The sequence below is a fragment of the Panthera pardus genome, unplaced genomic scaffold (genome assembly GCF_024362965.1).
Source record: "Panthera pardus isolate Hobbes unplaced genomic scaffold, ASM2436296v1 HiC_scaffold_21, whole genome shotgun sequence".
Classification (NCBI taxonomy): Eukaryota; Metazoa; Chordata; class Mammalia; order Carnivora; family Felidae; genus Panthera; species Panthera pardus.
Genome location: NW_026526777.1, coordinates 58,089,979 through 58,111,791, shown reverse-complemented (window position 1 = coordinate 58,111,791; position 21,813 = coordinate 58,089,979). Strand labels below are relative to the sequence as shown.

General features: G+C 37.0%; 1 protein-coding gene across 8 annotated transcripts in view; it reads left to right on the top strand.

Moving 5' to 3' along the window:
- Positions 1 to 21,813, top strand: part of DCAF6 (DDB1 and CUL4 associated factor 6) — a 133,492-nt gene that overhangs the window by 34,302 nt on the left and 77,377 nt on the right. For all 8 annotated transcript variants that reach the window (XM_053909324.1, XM_053909323.1, XM_019423701.2 and 5 more), the window contains exons 4-8: positions 564 to 749; positions 10,940 to 11,053; positions 11,681 to 11,816; positions 14,441 to 14,655; positions 20,421 to 20,514. In XM_053909324.1, the coding sequence (XP_053765299.1) occupies positions 564 to 749; positions 10,940 to 11,053; positions 11,681 to 11,816; positions 14,441 to 14,655; positions 20,421 to 20,514 (745 nt within the window). The remainder of the gene's footprint in view (positions 1 to 563; positions 750 to 10,939; positions 11,054 to 11,680; positions 11,817 to 14,440; positions 14,656 to 20,420; positions 20,515 to 21,813) is intronic.

The following is a 21,813-nucleotide window of genomic DNA, read 5'->3' as shown; positions in this document are numbered from 1 at the left end:
TCTTCTCTGTCTCTATATATAATGGTCCTTTTTTTTTATTTACTGAGATTTTATGAATGAGCAGCTACACCAAATAGGTGGAAATATGTACATTTACTTTTCACAGTAGTATTCCTGTTGATGATACTTCTTCATACATCAGAAAAAAAAGAAAATATCTGAGATTGTGATTTTTTTAAATTATAATCTTTTGGAATCAAATTATAATTTGAAAAAAAATTTTAATGTTTGTTTATTTTTGAGAGAGAGCGAGCCACAGGGTGTGAGGGGAGGACGGGCAGAGAGAGAGGGAGACACAGAATCTGAAGCAGGATCCAGGCTCTGAGCTGTCACCACGGAGCCCTGTTGTCGGGCTCGAATTTGAACCGCGAGATCATAACCTGCGCTGAAGTTGGATGTTTAACCGACTGAGCTACCCAGGCGCCCCTCAGCTAACCATTTTTTTATTGAGATAAGAATGTTAATGAAAATTTACTCCTGACCAAGATTATATTAAATATGAATGTTACTTTCTAAGAAATAATAAATTACCAAGAACTTCTTTCTTTCTCTTTGTGTTTTAGGTTTTGACAACAGTTCGTTCAGGGCACCGAGCGAATATATTTAGTGCAAAGTTCTTACCGTGCACAAATGATAAGCAGATTGTTTCTTGCTCCGGGGATGGAGTAATATTCTATACCAATGTTGAGCAAGATGCAGAAACCAACAGACAATGCCAATTTACGTGCCATTATGGAACTACCTATGAGGTACAGTTTTACTGTGATTATATATATACGATCATATGTAAGTGTGTGCTTTTGTGTAAGTATGTATGTATGTGTAATTTTGTGTATGTATACATTCATGCATATGTAGAAACAGAAATTAGTGACAGACTACCTAGATTTGAGTAAAGTACTTGAGAGCATGTATGTTGATAGCCTTGTGAATAAAGAAATAAAATGTAATAGTAATAGGGTTTGTAATTGCAAACAGATGTCAGCCTTTAAAAATTCTTCTCTGTTACTGTGCTACAAACTTGTATACTAGGCTTCAGTGTCTTAAACACTTTATCAGTGTCTCACATAAAGTCATTGATGGCATGCTTACCAAATGTTCCCCGGGCAGAAAGAATGCTAGTACACAGGCAAAAGAATCAGATTCCTAAAGGGCATTAATAAGCTCAAGCCCTCACCTGAATTAAGTGAGGTGAAATGAATTTAAGACTCAATTATACAGCTTAACTTGGTTCAGAAAAATTGCTTATTCTACAGAATGCTCTTTTAAAATCTTTTTGTGTCATTTCTTTGTATCAGAACATTCATTGGTTTCCCATTATTTGTGTTAACTTGATGTATCTTTTTCCGTGATTTGAATTTCAGTTCTCTGGTAACCTCATGTTTTGGTGTGTACTTAAAGAAGTAGTATATAGCTAGATTTGATTTTCTCATCCATTCTCACAATTTTGGCCTTGAACTGGAGATTTTAGTCAATTTACATTTATTGTGAAAAATGATATATTTGGATCTACTAATATATCTTATTAATTGCTTTCTCTTTCTGTTTTTTTTTTTCCTCTATACATTCCCCACTCGTCTTTTTTCTTCTTTTGAAATTGTTTGAGGATTTTGCTTTCTATTTTGTTTCTGCTACTTGCATGGAAAATAGACCTTCCTGTTTTAAAAATTAGCAACAAAGTCTAAAATCAATAAATACCTTTGCCCTTCTCTGAATAAAGCCCTTTGGAACATTGTAATCTCTTCATCCCTTGTCTGAGTTCATATGTTTATATTGTTCTGAATTTAGTTACATCTTTTCTCTTATGAATGAAATATTAATCATTGTCTTGTTAGTTAGTATTTGTTTACTAATACCTTTGGCTCTTCCACCACAGATTTTTCCATGTGGGGTCATTGTGTATATAAAATACATTCTTTATGAGTTTCTTTTTGTGCAGGTTTGTTATTAGAAACAATTTTTGTTTCCAATTATCCTTTCCTTCCTTCCTTCCTTCCTTCCTTCCTTCCTTCCTTCCTTCCTTCCTTCCCTTTTCGTCTTTTTCCAGAAAATGAAGACTTTCATACCAATTCTTCACAGGTTGTTTTGTTGGATATAGACTTCTAGTTTGATAGTTATTTTATTTCAGATGATATTCTACTGTATTCTGACTTCATTGTTGAAGTTGAGAACTCAATCATCAGTCTAATTGTCATTTCTGTTTGGTTAATGTGTCTCTCTGCCTTGAGTGCTTTTAATTGTATTTTTCTTTGTTGTTTTTCCCGTCATTAATGTCACCACCATGTTTTTAGATATAGATTTCCTTTTTATTTGTCATAGTTGGAATTTACTGATGTTTTGGTCTGAGAAACTGGCATCTAGAAAAATGTGGGAAATTTGCAGTCAATAGGTCTTTGGTTATTCTTTACCAAATGGAGAGTTTTTTTCTTCTGGAATTCTGATTAGATGTATGTTGACCTTATTCCATCTACCATTAAACTTTTTTTTTTTTTTTTTTTAATTGAAGTACAAAACACATAGGAAAAGTATATAAATCCTAAGTATATAGCTTGGTAAATTATCATAAAGTAAATCTATGCATGTAGCAACTATCTAAGTTAAGAAATATGAAAGCATTAAGTATCCCCAAAGCTCCCTCATTCCGATATTTAATAATTTGTGAAATTCATCTATGTTGGATACAACTCTAATTTGTTCATTGCTGTGTAGTATTCCATTGTGTGAATGTACCATGATTGATGGATTGTTCTACTGTTGATGAAAATTTTAAATTTGATTTCCAGTTTGGAGAACATTCCTTCACATGATTTTAAGTACATAAATGCATATATACTTCATTGGGTATGTACTTAGAAGTAGACTTGCTTGGCCATAGGATATTTATTTATTTTAAATGTTTATTTATTTTTGGGAGAGAGTGCAAGTGGGGAAGGGGCAGAGAGCAAGGGGGACAGAAGATCCAAAGCAGGCTCTGTGCTGACAGCAGAGGGCCCAATATGGGGCTGAAACTCACAAACTGTGAGATCATGACCTGAGCCAAAGTCAGATGCACAATCAACTGAGCCAGCCACATGGCCACATATTTGTTTGTTTTAGAGATATTACCAAATAATTTTGCAAAATAATCATAATAACTTATATTCCTGCCAATAGCATACAGGAGTTTCTATTGTTGCTCATCTTTGCCAACATTTGGTATTACTAATTTCTCATTTTGGGAGTTTGTGTAGTGTCATTTTGTGTTTCAAATGCCTTTCCCTGTTGATACTGCTGGAGTTGATCATCTCTTCATATGTCAAGTGCCTATTCAAAATTCCAGTGGTTCTATTGGGTTTTTCATCTTATTTCATTATTTTTTGATTTATAGGAGTTTCTTAATGTTTTCTGCATATAGACCTGCCTTTTCCTACTCTGTGGTTGTATTTTCACTTTCCTAATGGTGTCTTTGTTTTGTTTTGTTTTGTTTTGTTTTGTTTAATGGATTTATTCATCACTTATGTATAACTCCCAGTGCTCATCCCAACAAGTGCCCTCCTTAATGCCCATCACCCATTGTGCCCACTCCCCCCACCTCTCCCTAATGGTGTCTTTGGATGAAGACATGTTTTTAATATTGTCTAACATATTAGTCTTTTCCTTTATTATTAGTTAGTGCTTTCTGCATCCTGGTCAGAATATTTTTTCCTGTCTCGAGGTTATGGAGATATTCTTCCATTTTCCCTTTTAAAAGTTTATTGTTTTGGGGCACCTGGGTGGCTCAGTCGATTAAGCGCCGACTTTGGCTCAGGTCATGATCTCACAGTCTGTGAGTTCAAGCCCCTCATCGGGCTCTGTGCTGACAGCTCAGAGCCTGGAACCTGCTTTGGATTCGGTGTTTCCCTCTCTGTCTCCGCCTCTCCCCTGCTCATGCTCTGTCTCTCTCTCAAAAGTAAACATTAAAAAAAAAATTTTTTTTTTAAAGTTTATTGTTTTGTCTTTGCATTTAGATCTTATAATTCACCTGGATTTGATTTTTGTGGTAGCATGAAGTAGGAGTAAACTTTTTTTCTCCATATGGATTTTTATATTAATGTAACTTATTTTCTTGGAAAATTAAATCAGAATCCCAAACAGCATACAAAGGGGCATTCCCTTTAAGGACATTTGAATAATATATATATATCCATTTGCCAAGGGTGTTTTTGTTGAATGCATATACAATGTAGTTAGAATCCATTTTTTTTTTTAAACCAAACTCTATCCATTGAACAATTCTGCTATTCCCTTTTCCCCCAGCCCCTGACAACCTCCGTTTTACTTTCTGTTTCTGAGTTTTAGATACCTTGTGTAAGCAGAATCATGCAGTATTTTGTCTTTTTGTGACTGGCATAATGTTCGCAAGGTTCATCCATATCAGTCTATGGCAGGATTTCCTTCTTTTTTAAGGCTTATTCCTCTCTGATTGTATGTGTGTAGCATACAGTCCATTTCCTCATTTACTCATCAGTGGACATTTGGGCTGCTTCCACCTCTTGGTTATCGTGAATAATGCTGCAATGAACCTAGGGGTGCAAATATATCTTTGGGATTCTGTTTTCAATTTTTTGGATGTGTATACCCAGAGGTGGGATTGCTGGGTCATGTGATAAATCTACTTTTAATTTTTTAAGGAAACTCCATACTGTTTTCCATAGTAGGTGTTCCATTTTACAGTCCCAGCAACAGTGCGTCAGGGTTCCAGTTTTTCCACGTCCTTGTTTTCTATTTTCTGGGTTTTTTTTCCAGGAGTGACCATTTTATTTTGATTTTATTTTTTTTAATGTTTATTTATTCTTGAGAGAGACAGTAAGATAGAGCATGAGCAGGGGAGGGGCAGACAGAGAGGGGGACACAGAATCTGAAGCAGGCTCCAGGCTCTGAACTGTCAGCACAGAGTCCAACGCGGGGCTCAAACTCATGAACCCTGAGATCATGACCTGAGCTGAAGTCTGAGGCTCAACCTGTTGAGGGGATGACCATTTGAATGGGTGTGAGGAGATACCTCACTGTGGTTTTGATTTACATTTCCTTAATAATTGGTGATGTTGAGTATCCCTTTTTGTGTTTGTTGGCCATTTGTATATCTTCTTTGGAGAAATGTCTATTGAAGTCCTTTGCCTGTTAAAAAAAATTTTTTTTAATGTTTATTTTTGAGAAAGACAGAGTCAGTGGGGAGGGGCAGAGAGAGAGGGAGACACAGGATCTGAAGCATGAATAATCCTTTTAACGTGTTTTTTGTTTTTTTTTTTTTTGTATTCTGTGAAGTTTTATATAAGTATTCATCAGGGATATAGTCTATAGTTTTATTTTCTTTTAGTATCTTTGTCTGGTTTGGGTATCAGAATAAAGCTATCCACATAGAATGAATTCGGAAGTGTTCCTGTTTCTTCAGTTGGTTTTTTTTTTTTTTTTTTTTTTTGAAGGTTTTGAAAAGGATTGGTGTTCTTTCTTTCTTTCTTTCTTTCTTTCTTTCTTTCTTTCTTTCTTTCTTTCTTTCTTTCTTTCTTTCCTTATGTTTATTTTTGAGAGAGAGAAACAGAGCATGAGCAGGGGAGGGGCAGAGAGAGAGAGGGAGACACAGAATCCAAAACAGGCTCCAGGCTCTGAGCTATCAGCACAGAGCCTGACCCGGAACTCAAACTTGGGAACAGCAAGATCGTGACCTAGGCCGAAGTCAGACACTCAACCAACTGAGCCACCCAGGCACCCCCTGGTGTTAATTCTTTAAATGTAGGTAAAGTTCCTCAGTGAAGCCATCTGGTTCTGGGTTTTTCTTTGTTGGCATGTTTTTGATTACTGATTCTATCTCCTTACTATTTACAGGTTTGTTCAAATTGTTTATTTCTTCATGATTTAGTTTTGATAGGTTGTATGTTGCTAGAAATGTATCCATTTCTTCCGGGTTTTTCCATGTGTTGTTGTATAATTATTCCTACAAGTCTCTTAAGATGCTTTTTATTTCTGTGACATAGTTAGTAATGTCTCTTCTTTCATTTCTGATTTCTGTTGAGTCTTTTCTCTTTTTTTCTCAGTCTAAGGAAGAGTTTGTCAATATTGAAGATCTTTTTAAAAAACCAACTTTCGGGGGGCCTGGGTGACTCAGTCATTTAAGCGCGCAACTCTTGATTTCGGCTCAGGTCATGATCTTAGGATTCATGAGATTCAGGAGCCTGTTTGGTATTTTTTTTCTCTGCCCCTCCCCCCTCTTGTGTTTTCTTTCTCTCTCTCACTTTCAAAATAAATATTTCAAAATAAATATTTCTCATATTTCAAAATGAAAAAACCAACTTAGTTTCATTGATATTTTCTATCTTTCATTTCCTTTATTTCTGCTATAGTCTTTATTATTTCCTTCCTCTTCTAACTTTGGGTTTAATTTGTTGTTGTTTTGTTAGTTCTTCGAAGTGTAAATTGTTGGTTGAGATCTTCCTTATTTTTTAATGTAGGTATTTACTGCTATAAACTTCCCACTTGGTAGTGTACTATTTGCTTAAAGTACAGATAGGGAAGTACTTTCTATTACCATTTTACCATTTTTTTCTGTGTGTCTTATAATGATTTTATTACTCTTGTTTTTATGTTTTCAATGATTTTCTTTTTTTTGTATTGACATTCTTTGATTCCTTTCCTTTGTGCATCTTCCACAGATGTTTTCATTGTGGTTAAAATAAGGATTATGTAAGACATTTTAAAGTTATAACAACTTATCTTAAACTAGTAACAACTTGGGGGTGCCTGGGTGGCTCAGTCAGTTAAGCGTCTTCGGCTCAGGTCATGATCTCACAGCTTATGGGTTCGAGCCCCACATTGGGCTCTGTGCTGACAGCTCAGAGCCTGGAGCCTGTTTCGGATTCTGTGTCTCTCTCTCTCTCTCTCTCTCTGCCCTTCCCCTGCTCACACTCTGTCTCTCTCTCCCAAAAAATAAAAATAAACACTGAAAAAAATTTAAAAAAAAAACTGGTAACAACTTAACTTCAGTCACATACACAAATTACTCCATTACATCCTTCCCCCACTTTATTTTATTTTTTTAAAGTTCACTTATTTATTTTGAGGGAGAGAGAGAGCATGAGCTGGGGAGGGGCAGAGAGAAAGGGAGACAGAACCTCTAAAGCACAGTCCATGCTGTCAGTGCAAGCCCAATGTGGGGCTTGAACTTGTGAATCACGAGCCATGACCTGAGCCAACATCAAGAGTTGGATGCTTAATGGACTGAGCCGCCACCTAGGTGTTCCTCCTTCCCCCCTTTTATTTTCACTGTCACATATTACATCTTTGTGTATGTTGTATTCATTGACTTTAGTGTTAAAATAATTTTAACGCTGTTATCCTTTAAACGCTATGCCCAAATTAAAAGTGATTTACACATCATGTTTACAAAGATTTCTGTAGTTGTCTATTTACCTTTCCCAGAGAACTTTATATTAAAAATTTTTTTTCAGTATTTATTATTGAGAGAGAGAGTGAAAGCACAAGTGGAGGAGGGGCAGAGAGAGAGAGACAGACACAGAACCCAGAGCAGGCTTGGCACTGTCGGCACAGAGCCCAACGCGGGGCTCGAACCCACAAACTGTGAGGTCATGACCTGAGCTGAAGTCGGATGCACAACTGACTGAGCCACTCAGGTGCCCCCAAACCTTTATGTTTTTCTATGCTTGTGTGTTTTGCTGTCTGGTACTTTTTGTTTTAACTTGAAGGACTCCCTTTAGTAGTTCTTGGAAAGCAGATCTTGTGGTGATGGACTGACTCCCTCAGCTTTTGTTTATCAGGAAAGTCTTTCTTTCTTTTGTTTTGCTGGATATAGTATTCTTGGTTTGCACGGTTTTTTGGTGGTGGTTGTTGTTGTTGTTGTTATTGTTTTTCTTTCAGCACTTGGAATATATTATCCCATTCCCTCCTGGCCTGTGATGTTTGTGCTGAGAAATCCACTGATCTAATGGGAGCTCCTTTGTACGTGATGACTCACATTTCCCTTGCTACTTTCAAGATTCTCTCTTTGACTTTCGACAGGTTGCCTATAATATGTCTTAGTGTGGCCTCTTTGGGCTCATCGTACTTGGAGTCCGTTGAGCTTTTTGAGTATGGCTGTCCATTTTCTTTGGGAAGATTTGGAAAGTTTACAGCCATTATTTTTTCAAACAAGCTCTCTGCTTCTCCCTTTTCTTCGTCTGGAACTTCCATATATATTGCTCAGTTTGTTGTGTTCTAGAAGTCTCTTAGGGTTTTCTTCACTTTCTTTCATTCTTCCTTTTTGTTCCTCTGACACAATAATTTCAAATGAGTTGTCTTCAGGTTTGTTGATTCTTCTTTCTGCTTGATCAAGCCTGATGTTGATCCCCTCTAGTAAATTGGTAAATGTTATTATATTCTTCATGTCTAAAATTACCATTTGCCTCTTTCTGCAGTTTTTACTTCACTGGTGATATTCTCCTTTTGTTCATGCAGTGTTTCTCTAGTTTCATTCAGTTGTCTATTTGTGTCCTCTTGTGATGCATTGAGCTTCTTTAGTACGATTAATTTGAATTCTTTTCTTAGGCAGTTCGTAGATCTTCATCTTATTAGGGTCAGTTACTGAAAATTTGTTTTGTTCCTTTGGGCTGTTACACTGTATCTTTGTGTGCCTCATTATTTTGTTGTTGTGGTTTTTGCTTTGGAAAAAATAGCCATCTTCTCCTGGTCTTTTTAGACGGGTTTTGTGTAGGGAAGGTCTTCACCAGTCAGCCCAGCTAGAGATTCTGGAGGTCCCTTAAACTTTTTATGAGGATGCATCTCCGGTCCATTCAGAGAGATGGAATTTTCCATTCCATTCCGCTCCCTTTTCCATCTGTGATCCTGCAAGGAAGCCACTGTGCTCTCTTTTGTTCTCTCAAGTTTTATCAATGCTGAGTCAGAAGAGACAGAAACTAGTCCCTTGGTAGCCCTCCTCCACCTGCCTGTAAGCTGGAATGTTGGACATACATTCCACTCTTCTCTTTCCTTTCCAGTGGAGAAGCTGCAAGTTGGGCTTTCCACCCACCGCGCTCCCCCCCGCCCCCCCAGTTTTGTGCTGTGCTGCCTTGGGGAAGGTGCTGGTGTGAATTGAAATGAAATAAGCTTTTCTTATTCCTTTCATTATGGCTGTACTTGGCTTTGAACTTTCCTGGTATATTGCTTTCTTAACTGGTCTTTGGTATTGTCATAAAGGCTTTTTGACTTTATACTGTTACTAAAAGCCAGTGTTTCTCTAGGGGAATGAGTTGAGGCATCCTGTTTTGCAGTTTTGCCGATATCACTCTCCATATGGATTTTACCCACCATCTTTTATGGTAAAGATTGTTTTCCCCGCTGTTGCTATTCAGTGTGCCATTAATCATAAATTCAGAGTTCATATGTGGATAGATCCATTTCTGTACTCTATTTGGCACCGTTGGCCTATTTGTACTTTTTAAAATACCAAACTGTTTTAATTGCAATAGCTTTGTAATGAATCTTCGTATCTAGTAGAGTTACTGTTTCAAGATTCTTTGTGTCTCAGTATAACTTTTCAAACCAGCATATTGGTTTCCAACAAAAACAATTTGCTGGGGCACCTGGGTGCCTCAGTCAGTTAAGTGTGTGACTTCGGCTCAGGTCATGATCTCACGGTTCGTGAGTTCGAGCCCCGCGTGGGCTCTCTGCCGTCTGCGCGGAGCCGGCCTCAGATCCTCTGTTCCGCTCGCTCTCTGCCCTTCCTCTGCTTGCTCTCTTTGTCTGTCTGTCTGTCTCAAAATAAATAAACTAAAAAAACAAAAAGCAAAAAAACAATTTGCTGAAAGTTGGATTGTTATTATACTGAATTTAAAAATAAATACAGGGTAAACTAATATCTTAACAATTATTATATATTCTAATCAATGAAGATGATATAGTTTTGCATTTATTAAGGTTTCTAATTTCTCTCAATATTTTACAATTTTTATGTGGTGTTACTCTAGATTTCCTTAAATTTTTTAAGTATTTGGTATTTTGGTACAGTCATAAATGTTATCTTTTTAAGGATGTTAATTTTTAAATGTAGCTGTATAAAAAATGCAGTTGAGGGGCGCCTGGTTGGCTTAGTCGGTAAGCATCCAACTCTTGCTTTTGGCTCAGGTCATGATCTGAGATGGAGCCCTGCATTGGGCTCTGCGCTGATAGTGTGGAGCCTGCTTGGGATTCTCTCTCTCTCTCTCTCTCTCTCTCTCTCTCTCTCTCTCTCTCTCTGCCCCTCCCCCATTCATGCGCATGCACACTCCCAAAATAAATAAATAAACAAACTAAAAAAAAAATACAATTGAGGGGCTCCTGGGTGACTCAGTTAGTGGAACGTCTGGCTCCTGATTTCAGCTCAGGTCATGATCTCAGGGTTGTGCGATCGAGCCCTGGGCCCTGTGCTGAGCGTGGAGCCTGAGATTCGCTCTGTTTTTTCTTCTGCCCCTCTCCTCCACCTCATGTGCTCTGTCTCTCTCTCTCAAATAAAAAAAAAAAAATCTTCCAATCCATGAACACAATACATCTCCCTTACTTTACTTAGGACTTTAATTTTACTCAGCAATGTTTTATAATTTTCAGTATCATGTGTCTTACATATGTTTAAGTAGTTCATATTTTTCATGTTATTGTAAATGATACTATTTTTAAAATTTCAGTATCTGATGATTTTGTTGCTGGTATAGAGACGCGACATTGATTTTTATGTATTGATCTTGTATCCTGCAACTTTGCTAAATTCGCTTATTCTAATAAATTTTTTAAAAATTGATTACATAGGATTTTCTGCTTACGTGATCAAATCGTCTGTGAATAAGAAGACAGTTTTACTTTATTATTTATTCCTCATTTTATTTCATGGAAAGGTAGCGGTGTCTTTCAAAACCATCCAAGTGCTCAATAACGTTACCTGTACTTTTGTTTTCACCTTCAGATTATGACTGTACCCAACGACCCGTATACTTTTCTCTCCTGTGGTGAAGACGGAACTGTCCGGTGGTTTGACACACGCATCAAAACTAGCTGCACGAAAGAAGATTGCAAAGACGTAAGAATCAAATTTTTGTACAAGTGACAAAAAAATTAACATCATAATTAAAATCGGACAATAAGCTATCTCTGGGTTCTAAGATTGTGGATGGATTTAATTTCATTAAATCTTGCTGACCTAACATAACTACTCCGTTTTAGCCTTGTATTTCGGAGTAATTTTTGTGTTTTCCTTTTCAGAATGTAATTTTCATTACTCAAATATTATCTGCTTTTTTAACCTCCATGTTTATCTTTCCGTATGATTTTTATTTTGATTGGTTTATAAGGAAAATTTACAATGTTGTGTTAGTCAATTTTGGAATTGTGTGGCAAGCTGTAAAAAAAAAAAAAAGGAATTTTCCTTATAGTGATAAACTGCTGAGGAGGAATATTGACCACATATATCTATTTTGATCTCACGTCAGCTGAATTTGTTAGAAACGCTAACAGATATCTGAAAAATAAATGAAAAGAAAACCATGTTGTTGTTTTCCTTCTCATTATCATCCTAGCTTAGGATTTTTCAGAAAGGTTATTTTCTTCTAATTCAAAGGATAGTATTTTTAATGTTCAAGTGTTTTAAATCTTTACAGTATCCTCTCTGTGGCAGAGCTCTGTGACGCCGGTGTTTTCTCTTTCATAGGATATTTTAATTAACTGCCGACGTGCCGCCACCTCGGTGGCTATTTGTCCACCGATACCTTATTATCTTGCTGTCGGCTGTTCAGATAGCTCAGTACGAATATATGATCGGCGAATGCTGGGCACAAGAGCCACAGGTAAACAGCTGTATGTTAGAGAAAATATAAGATTCTGTCAGTTCAAAGAGTAAATCTGTAGGACATATTTGCAGTTTTAAAATGTCATTAGTTTGTCATAAAACTCAGTAAACACAATGTATTTAAATAATACGGATTCGTAGAAAAACAGCATTTTACCAAGGTTTTATGACCCTATCAGTGTGATGCTTTTGTAGTTTGTCACCTTAAAAAGTTGTAACAGTTGACATGTTAGTTTCCTATGACTGTCATAATGAATTGCCACATGTTGGGTGGCTTAAGATAACAGAAATTGATTCTCACATTTCTGGAGGCTAGATGTCTAAAATCAAGGTTTCACAGGGTTTTCTGCTGGTGGCTCTCAGGGAGGATCTATTGCATACTTCTGGCTTCTGGTGATTGCTATTAATCTTGGCTTTTAAATGTTTCATTTCAATCTCTGCTTCTGTGTTGACATGCCGTTCTCCCGTGTGTGTGTCTGAATCCACATTTTCCTCCTTGTATGAGGACATATTGGATCTAGGGTCCACTCTAATCTCGTTATGACCTCATCTTACTAATTATATCCGCAAAGACCCTATTTCCAAATATCCCAAATATTCCAGAACCATTCTGAGGTTCTGGGTGGACGTGAATTTTGTGGGGGACACTATCAGCCCACAACACTTCGCCTTCCTTGTTTTAAAAAAATTTTTTTAATTTCAATTTAGAGAGAGTGAGAAAGAGCGAACAGGGGAGAGAGGCAGAGGGATAGAGAGAGAAGAGAGAGAGAGAGAATCCCAAGCAGGCTCCATGCTCAGCATGGAGCCCAACGCAGGGCTCAGTCCCACGACCCCGATATCATGACCTGAGCCGAAATCGAGTTGGACGCTCAACTGACTGAACCACCCAGGTGCCCCGGCACTTGGCTTTCCTAATTTCTCTTTGCAGGAGACAGAAGAGTTAGAAAGAACAGTGACTTGGCTTTGTGTTACTGTATAGCATATGTTTATGCCTAAAGTACTGTTAGCGATGCTGTTGAATCCATCTGAAACTCCTCATTCGCTCCTCATCCACTGTGGGATCAAACCACTTCTGAACTACCCAACTGAAAGCCATCGTTCTTCAGCATTTTTCAGTAAGGGAAGGCCAGGATTTTACACCCACACACCCACCAAATATACAAACATATGTACACACTTACATATATTCGCGTATTTTGTATTGCCCAAAATAAAAATGGACTTGGTCAGAAACTAACAATGTCAGGCTCAGGGTCAATTTATGTCCAGTAAAAATGAACATAGATTATGGAAATGGGAGGACGAGGTGGGGTTTGGTTTGGTTTTGGAACCGTGATTGAGGTGTCTTATGTATCTGGATATGCACTTTTAGGGGGAACAGTAGTGATATGATATGAAATTGTAGGCTAACTTACTATTTCTCAACAGATGGGACACGGTTGACATTTTCGGCAGAACAAGGCCTCCTTGTGCAGTGTTCATACAGTTTTATGGGGCTCTCAGAATTTAGCATTCCCAGACCTCCAGTGCACAAAATGCCAGTTGACCCTTTCTCTATTATACTGTATTATGTTGATGACTACCAAAATTAATTAAAGTTGGAATACTACCCCCCTTCGTTATGTTATAAGAGGAAAATTTCAGGACAATCAAAAATCTTTTAAAAACATAGGGGAGCCTGGCTCGCTCAGTTGGAAGAGATCTCAGGATCATGAGTTTGAGCCCCATGTTGGATGTAGAGATTACTGAAAGAAAGAAAAGAAAGAGAAGAAAAGAAAAAAGGAGAGGGGAGGGGAGAGGAGAAGAGAGGGGAGGAGGAAGGGAAGGGAAAGAAAGAGGGAAGGAAGGGAGGGAAGGGGAGTGAAGCAAAGGGAAGGGACGGAAGGGAAGTGAAGCGAAGCAGAGGGAAGGGATGGGAAAGAGAGGAGAAAGGAAGGAAGGAAAGGGAAGAGAGGGAAGGAAGAAAAGAGAGGGAAGGAAGGAGAGGGAGGGACAGGAAGGGGAAGCAAAGGGAGGGAAGGGAAGAGAAGCGAGGGAAGGAAGAAAAGGGAGGGAAGAGAGGAAAGGAAGGGGAAGGAGAGAAGGAAAGGAAAAGAAGAAAAGTGAATGTAAATTTAAAAAAAAATTTATTTGCTGTCTTTTTAAATGTTTACTTTTGAGAAAGAATGAAAGTGCGAGTGGGGGAGGGGGAGAGAGAGAATCCCAGGCAGCCTCTATGCCGTAGGTCAGCACAGAGACCAACTCAGGGCTCAGACTCCGGAACCGTGAGATCGTTACCTGAGCTGAAATCAAGTCGGACTCTTAACCGACTGAGATACCCAGGTGCCCCTAAATCATAAATCATTTTCACTGATTAACTCCTATTTCTAATTAAACGCTTTATGTAATCTGGAATTCCAGCAACTCAGGAAATTTTTTTAAAAGATATGTAGACTTTATGCTGTATTCTTTATTATTTTGTTATAAAATCAGACTATTGAGAAAAGAGCCTCTTCTAGAAATAGAACAGGATAGTTTGGATTTTATATTGCTACATTAAATCACATATCTCATAATTCAGATTAAGAGTTTTTAAAATGTTTTTCTTAAAAAAATTCTACAACTTCCTATTTTCTTATTTAGGGAATTATGCAGGTCGAGGAACTACTGGAATGGTTGCCCGTTTTATCCCTTCCCATCTTAATAATAAGTCCTGCAGGGTGACATCTCTGTGTTACAGCGAAGATGGCCAAGAGATTCTCGTTAGTTACTCTTCAGATTATATATATCTTTTTGACCCGAAAGATGATACAGCACGAGAACTTAAAACTCCGTCTGCAGAAGAAAGAAGAGAAGAGGTAAGCTTACTCAAAACCATGTTCTTCGTTCAGTTCAGAAGACACTGACTCAGTGACTCCTGGGGCCTGTAGGCCTTCAAAAAATAGAATTGATTCGCAAGACATTTAGAGTCGAAGTTTTGAAAGAGGACTTGGAATATACCTGGAAGAACAGGGGCTGACTAGAAAAAAGTATTGTGAAACATTTTTAAAGAGAAAATTTTTAATAGCAAAATGTTTCTTTAACTTTGTGGATGCACAGGAGCAAGCAAGAAATATCAACAGTTCTAACAGTTGCGGGAAAAGCGATTAAAATAATAAAAAATGGGAGGTGTAAATTCCCAAGAGACTAAATGTTTCTGTTCATACACCAATAGGAGTTGTATCTGTTACCATTTTCTATTCACATGTGGACAGCAATCCCCTTCTCTCCTGATGGTGCCTCTCTTTCACAATTATGAACGAGTGGCATACATGCGTGGGTTTATTTTACAGAACACATCTGAGCGAATGAGAAAAAGGCAAGCTAAAATACACGCACACACACAATCGGGGGAGGAGGGGATTGCTGACCACATATGAATGGAAATGGTATTTGGTTAACTCCTATTGGTGAACAAAAACATTTAGTCTTATTGGAGTTTATATATCCCATTTTATATCTGTTACATATATATCTATACACATACGATATTCTGTATTGAAAACTAAGTGACAGAATTGCTGCCACTAAAATGACTCTACAATAGTGAACCATTAGGGTGCCTGGCTGGCTCAGTCATGTAGAGCATGTGACTCTTGGTCTTAGGGTTGTGGGTTCAAGTTCCACATTGGATGTAGAGAATTTTTATAAATAAAATCTTTAAAAAAAATAAAATAAAAATAAAAAACAATAAAATCTTTAAAAAAATAAAATAGCAAACCATCTTATTTATAAAAGGCAAAAACCAGAAAAAATGTATCTTTGGCAATATACAGCAATAGAAAAATGTTTGTTTTAACCTATTAAACTTCTTTCCCCAACATATTTTTCACTTTGGCTTTTTTTTTTGTTTGTTTTTGTTTTTTTTAATGTCCTATGTTTAATCACTTGGCTTGTAAATGTTTTTGAAATTAACTGTTGCTTTATTAATTATCAGTGACTTTTTGGTATTGGACCAACTCCTATCAGTGAATGTATTTTGAAAGTATTAAGGAAGAACAATTTTGTAATTCCTGTGAGATGCAAAACTAAATCCAGTACTTATGGTTGCAGGTTTAGAGGGCTATAAAATTAGGTCGGGATAACTTTATAAATCTGTTTTGGGCTTTTGAAAGTGTCAGTGTATTTAAATGAATTAGGAAATTGACAAAGAAAGGGGTATGATGGCTAATGAAAGCTGTTTTTTGACTTTATTGGCCTGATTGAAAACATGAGATCTGCTCTATTATTTTGTTGCTGCTGGGTAGTTTTCTCTTGAGATGCGTGGTTTAGTGAATGAAGTTACATTCCAACTTCCTGACTGTTACATAATGAAAGTTGGAATGCAGAAACATTTGAAGTGGGCCAGCCAGCTTTTGTACCATAGAATACTTATGTGTTTACATATGTAAACAGAATATGTTTACATAATCAGGGTGCATGAGGCTGAGTCATGACAGTGAATGTGGTTTTCTCAGTGTTCTTTGTTGAATTAAGAAAAATAATTCTGAAAATGGATTAAAATTACAAAACTAAATTATGCTTCTATAATAAACCAAATAATTGACAGGTGTATATAGAAGTTGGTAGTCTGTCTCCTTCTTAATCTCAACATCTGTTCTTAAGTGTTTTATCCTAAATCCTTGACACGTGCCTACTGTGCACTAGGTCCTATACTAAACTTTAGAAAATCTGGGATGACTGTGACAAAGACATAGCCTCTCCCTCAGGAATTTACAGTTTAGTGGGAATAGAGGTATAAATAAATGAATATATAAAACTTAATAGAATTCTATATAAGAGTTATGTTCTGGGGCGCCTGGGTGGCTCAGTCAGTTAAGTGTCCGGCTCTTGATTTTCACTCAGGTCATGAATCCAGGGTCGTGAGATCGAGCCCCACATCAGCACAGAGCCTGCTTGGGATTCTCTTTCTTCCTCTCTCTCTCTGCCTCTCCCCTGCCCATGTACGCATGTGCGCTTGCTCTCAAAATAAATAAACTTAAAAAAAAAGAAGAAATTATGTTCTGTATGAGTAGACCAAAGGAAGGAATAATGTATTTTGATTGGAAATGTAAGAAATGATTGAGTAGGGTTTTAAAATATGAATAAAAGTTTCACATAATGATTTTTTCTTGTGTTTCAGTGGTATTTTTAAATTTTCTTAATTTTTGGGGGCTTCTTTTTATTTCTTTATATCCTCTAATAATTTCTCTTTTATTTTTTTCATTGTCTAGTTCAATTTTTTTACTTCTCATTTTTCTTATTTTTTGTGTTCCTTTTTTCTTTTTATTGTCTTTTCTGTCTTTTCCTTTTCCTCTAATATCTTTTTGACATTTTCCTATTTGCCCCACCCCATTATTGGACTACTTTGTTGAATCCAGTCTCTAATGTTCTCCTGGTCCCCATGATTTGTGCCTAAAATACATACCCCAGATCTGTAGTACAGCTTCCCATTCTGACTCCCACAACTGCCCTGATCCAAGGCATCAACCATCTCTCCTAGATTATTATGGTAGCTTTTAACCAGTCCCCCTGCTTTGACTCCTCTGCCCCCATAGTCCTTTAGCTACGTAGCAGCCAAAGCGATCCTTTAAAACCGAGTCAAATTATGCTGCTCTTCTGATCAGTACTACAGGTGGCTGCCCATATCATTTAAAGCCAAACTAAGGTTTCTACAGTGGCTTCAAGACCTTGTCTCATGTAGTTCTTGTTATTGCTGCTGTTCTCTCAGTACTCCTATTGTACTCTTCTCTGACCACGTCTACTTACTTACTCAGGCAGCCCAGGTGTGCTTTACCTTATGGCTTTTGTGTTTGCCAGGCATGAAATGGTCTTCCCAGATAATCACAGCCTTGAACTTTCCGGTACTGCCTATCTCCTTTGTCTACTTAATTTTTTCCCCATAACACTCAGCACTTTCTTTGTATATTTTACTTTTTTTTTTTTTTGTAATCTTGTATTGTTTTTCTACTCCAGTAGCCTATAAGTTCTGTGACATTGGGATTTTTGTATAGTTTATCCATTGATCTTTTTCCACTATCTAGAGTAGTGCCTGACACATAAAACATGCTCAGGAAAATCTTCTTTGAATAACTGAATTAATGCTTGTACCATTTTCGGTATTCTTGACTAGATTATTTTGCATATCTCAAAAAGTCAAACTTGGGACTGTTTTTAACTTGAATGTCTTGTTCCAGAAATAGTTGCTGAGGTTATAACAACCAGTTCTTTGCTTGTATAATATAAAGTTTCTTCCCCTAACTATGGAGCAGGGCTCCATTCTATTCTAAATATAGTTCACATAGAGTGAGGCCCTCTGTTTCTGGAAATGATTTTAGTCTAAGATTTTGGACAGCTACCACACTAGGCTTTCTCTAATCTTCTGGTTATTCTGTGTCGTACTTGTGGCTTCCTGTGTAGAGTTTCTATCCTCTGTTGCTCTTTGCCATATTTACCTACTTCTGGAATTTGTGAGGGTTTTTATTTTTCTGTCTTCTTTGCTGAGGGTGTTGAGATATTTTTTCCCCCAACCTCCTTATTGCTCAGAATGGTTTCCAAGAGAAAACAGAAAATTTACAGCTAAGTTGTCACCAAGTTTCTATCAAAATCTGCTTAATTGTCAGGGAAAATATCAGTGAATGTTTTGTTAAAAAAATAAAAATAAAGGGAATGACCCACAAAATGGGAGAAAATGTTTGTATAACATATATTTGATTTATGATTTAGAATCTGTATATATCCTATATTTTACTAATGATTTAGAATCTAGTATCCAAAATATATCAGAACCACAGTGAGGTACCACTTCGTACTCACCAGTTTGGCTAAAATAAAAAAGTCAGTAACGGTGTTGATGAAGACAGGAAGAAATTGGAGCTTTCACACGTTGCTGATAGGAATGTAAAATGGTGCAGCTGCTTTGGAAAACAGTTGGGCAGTTCCTCAAAAGTTAAACATAGAATTATCATGTGACCCAGCAATTCCACTTCCAGATATATACTGAAGAGAATTGAAGACATATGTCCCCACAAAAACTTGCACATATGTTCACAGCAATATTATTCACGGTAGCCAAAAAAGTGGAAACAACTCGATGTGCATCGACTGATGAATGAATAAACAAAACATGGTATATCCAAATCATGGAATATTACTGAGCCGTAAAAAGGCATGAAATACTGATACATGGGGCAGCATGGATGAACTTCGAAAATACTATGCTAAGTGAAAGAAGCCAGACAGGAAGGGCCACATCTGCTTCTATTTGTGTGAAATGTCCAGAGTGGGCATATCTAGAGAGCCAGAAAGTAGATTGGTGGTCTCCAAGAACTGAGTCGAAGGAGAAATTGGAAGTAGCTGCTCGTAGCTATAGGATTTCTCTTTGAGGTGATGAAAATGTTCTGGAATTAGTGGTGATACAAGTGGTTACACAGCTCTGAGCATCTGCACCACTGACTTACATACTTTAAAAGGGTGGGTATTATGGTATATGTGTTATATCTCAATCACAAATGTTAAAAATATAAAAGTTACAGAGAATAATCAAGAGTGTCAAGTGCTATAGACATCAAAATAAGTTGGGCAGTGTGCCATTTGAATTGGGAGTTGATTGTTGATCATTTTGTCATTGATCAGTGAACTGAGCAATCAATCACCCGTTGATGACATTGGTGAGAATGAGTTCAGTGGAAAGATGGGAGCGTAAGGTAACGGTGAAGTGAAGGAGGAGTGGTAGATAAAGGAATAAATATAGACCTTTTTCAAGAAGCTTGACAGTAAAGCTTCAGAAAACATGGGGAAAGAGTATAGCTGACTAAAAACATAAAATTGAGGTGCTTTGTGTATTAAAAATGGTAAAAACCTTTAGCATATCGTAAGGAAGAAATGAGGAAATGGATGCAGGTATGGGAAGGAGTAATTACTGAAGCAAGGTGCTTGAGGAGTTTGAAGGAACAAAATGTAAAAGCACAGATGGGAGAGATTAAGCCTTAACAAAATAAATGATACATCTTCGGAGAAAGGTTAGAAGAAATTAGGAAGTTGCAGATTATAGATAAGTTTGTGGAATGCAGCTGAGGAAATTGATGTCACTTCTGCAGGACTGACTGTATTTTCTCTGAAGTAGGAGGAAGAGGTATTAGCCAAGAACGAGGGAAACAAGGTAGAGTAGAGACCCTGAGGTGAGTCATGAAGGGTTGCAGTAGATGCTGGGGGGAATCGGAGACTAAACCGTCAATGATAATCAAATAGTGATCATTCCTCTTGTCAGGTATGTAGGTACTTGACCTACACTACATGTATCATCGTAATAGAAAACTCAGGCTCAGTGTGATTAGATAACTTCCCTGTGGTCAGCTGGTAAGTGATACAGGTGGGAGTAGAAGTCACCTACACATGATTTCAAAGTTGTGTTCAGACTCTTTAGGGTGAAGATGTTAAGTGTAAGCTGTACCATCAGTAGATCTCGTCCTTATAAGAGCTTTCGTATTTTGACGTAGCATCTCATTTGCATCCTCAGTAAGGAAAGCAAGGACATGGAAAGAATCCGTTAGACTTAAAGCGTGCTTTGAGAGTTGAGCAAATGAGTTTCGTCTTCGTCTTTTAGTTACGACAGCCTCCTGTGAAGCGTTTAAGACTTCGTGGTGATTGGTCAGATACTGGACCCCGAGCGAGGCCTGAGAGTGAACGAGAACGAGATGGTAACTATACTTTGGTTAGGCTTTTCTAATATGGTATTGAAAAAATAATCTTTTAACTTGTTTCTTTTTTTTTCTTTTTTTCTTTTTTTTTTTTTTTTTGCTGGTGTAAGTGATGCTGCAATGAATGTCCTTGTACATATATCTTAACGTACTCACGCAAGCGTATCTGAGGATAGATCCCTAAAAGTGGAATGAGCAACTGGGTCACTGGATAAGTGCATTTGTATTTTGATAGCTATCAAGTTACCCTCCAAAATTAATGCACTATTTTACCTTCCTCCTAGAAGTAGGAGCGTTCATTGCCATATAAAACATTAGGTATTATCAAACTTCTTGATTTTTGCCTTTTTATTAGGTGTAAAGAGAAACAAAAACTCTCCGTTTCCAACCCAAGAGTTTTATAATAGCAGATAAAATCTTTTTTTCCCTTTTTATCAAATGCCTTTGACAAAGCATAGGAAATTACCTTGGGAGCTTTAAGATGGCACACTTTTAAAATAGAATTAATCTGTGTGTATTTTACTGATTGGTCTGTAGCCAAAATCTTATTCTGATGACTTCTGAATTCTGTTAAGATCAAAAGCATGTTTATTCCCCAATATATTTTCCTTGGTACCATCTTATAATATATACTTACATATAAAGCTACATTACATAAAGGCAATGAAGTATAAAGTTTTCACAGAAAATTCAAGAACAAATGATGCGCATTTTAAATTATATGATTGTAGAATAAAATTACCAGTTTTAATTTGATGTCATACTTCATTTGGTAATTTCCTTAAGAGAAAACATATATTTGAAGGAGGAAAGAGGGAGAGGGAAGAGACAAATGCAGCAGCTTTTGGTTTTTGTTAATTTTGAATATATGGAATATGCTTACAGTATGATGAAAATAAATTCAGTTTAAGGAAATGTAAGTGAGAGGACAAGCCTTTCTTATAATCAGTCAGTTTACAATTCATGAGCACTTCCTGGCTGTGCACTCTTCGAACTAAAGATGTGGGTTGAGGTCAGGATGGGAGATGTGACGGTACCTAAGAATAGGCAAAGATGTAGGAAATACAAATTCTATTCTTGAGGAACTCAGAATACAGATAGAGAGTGACTTATATAAACATTTACTATGAAATGTAATGATAGCTCTAAGAGATTCATATACATGCATATAATTTATTTAGGCAGTTTGATTCTTTTTTTTAATTGTTTTCATTTTAAAGGCCTTAAAAATCTAGATTTTTGCATTAATGAAAGATCCTGACTTATTACTGAATTCACTGATGAGACCTGTATTGTAAT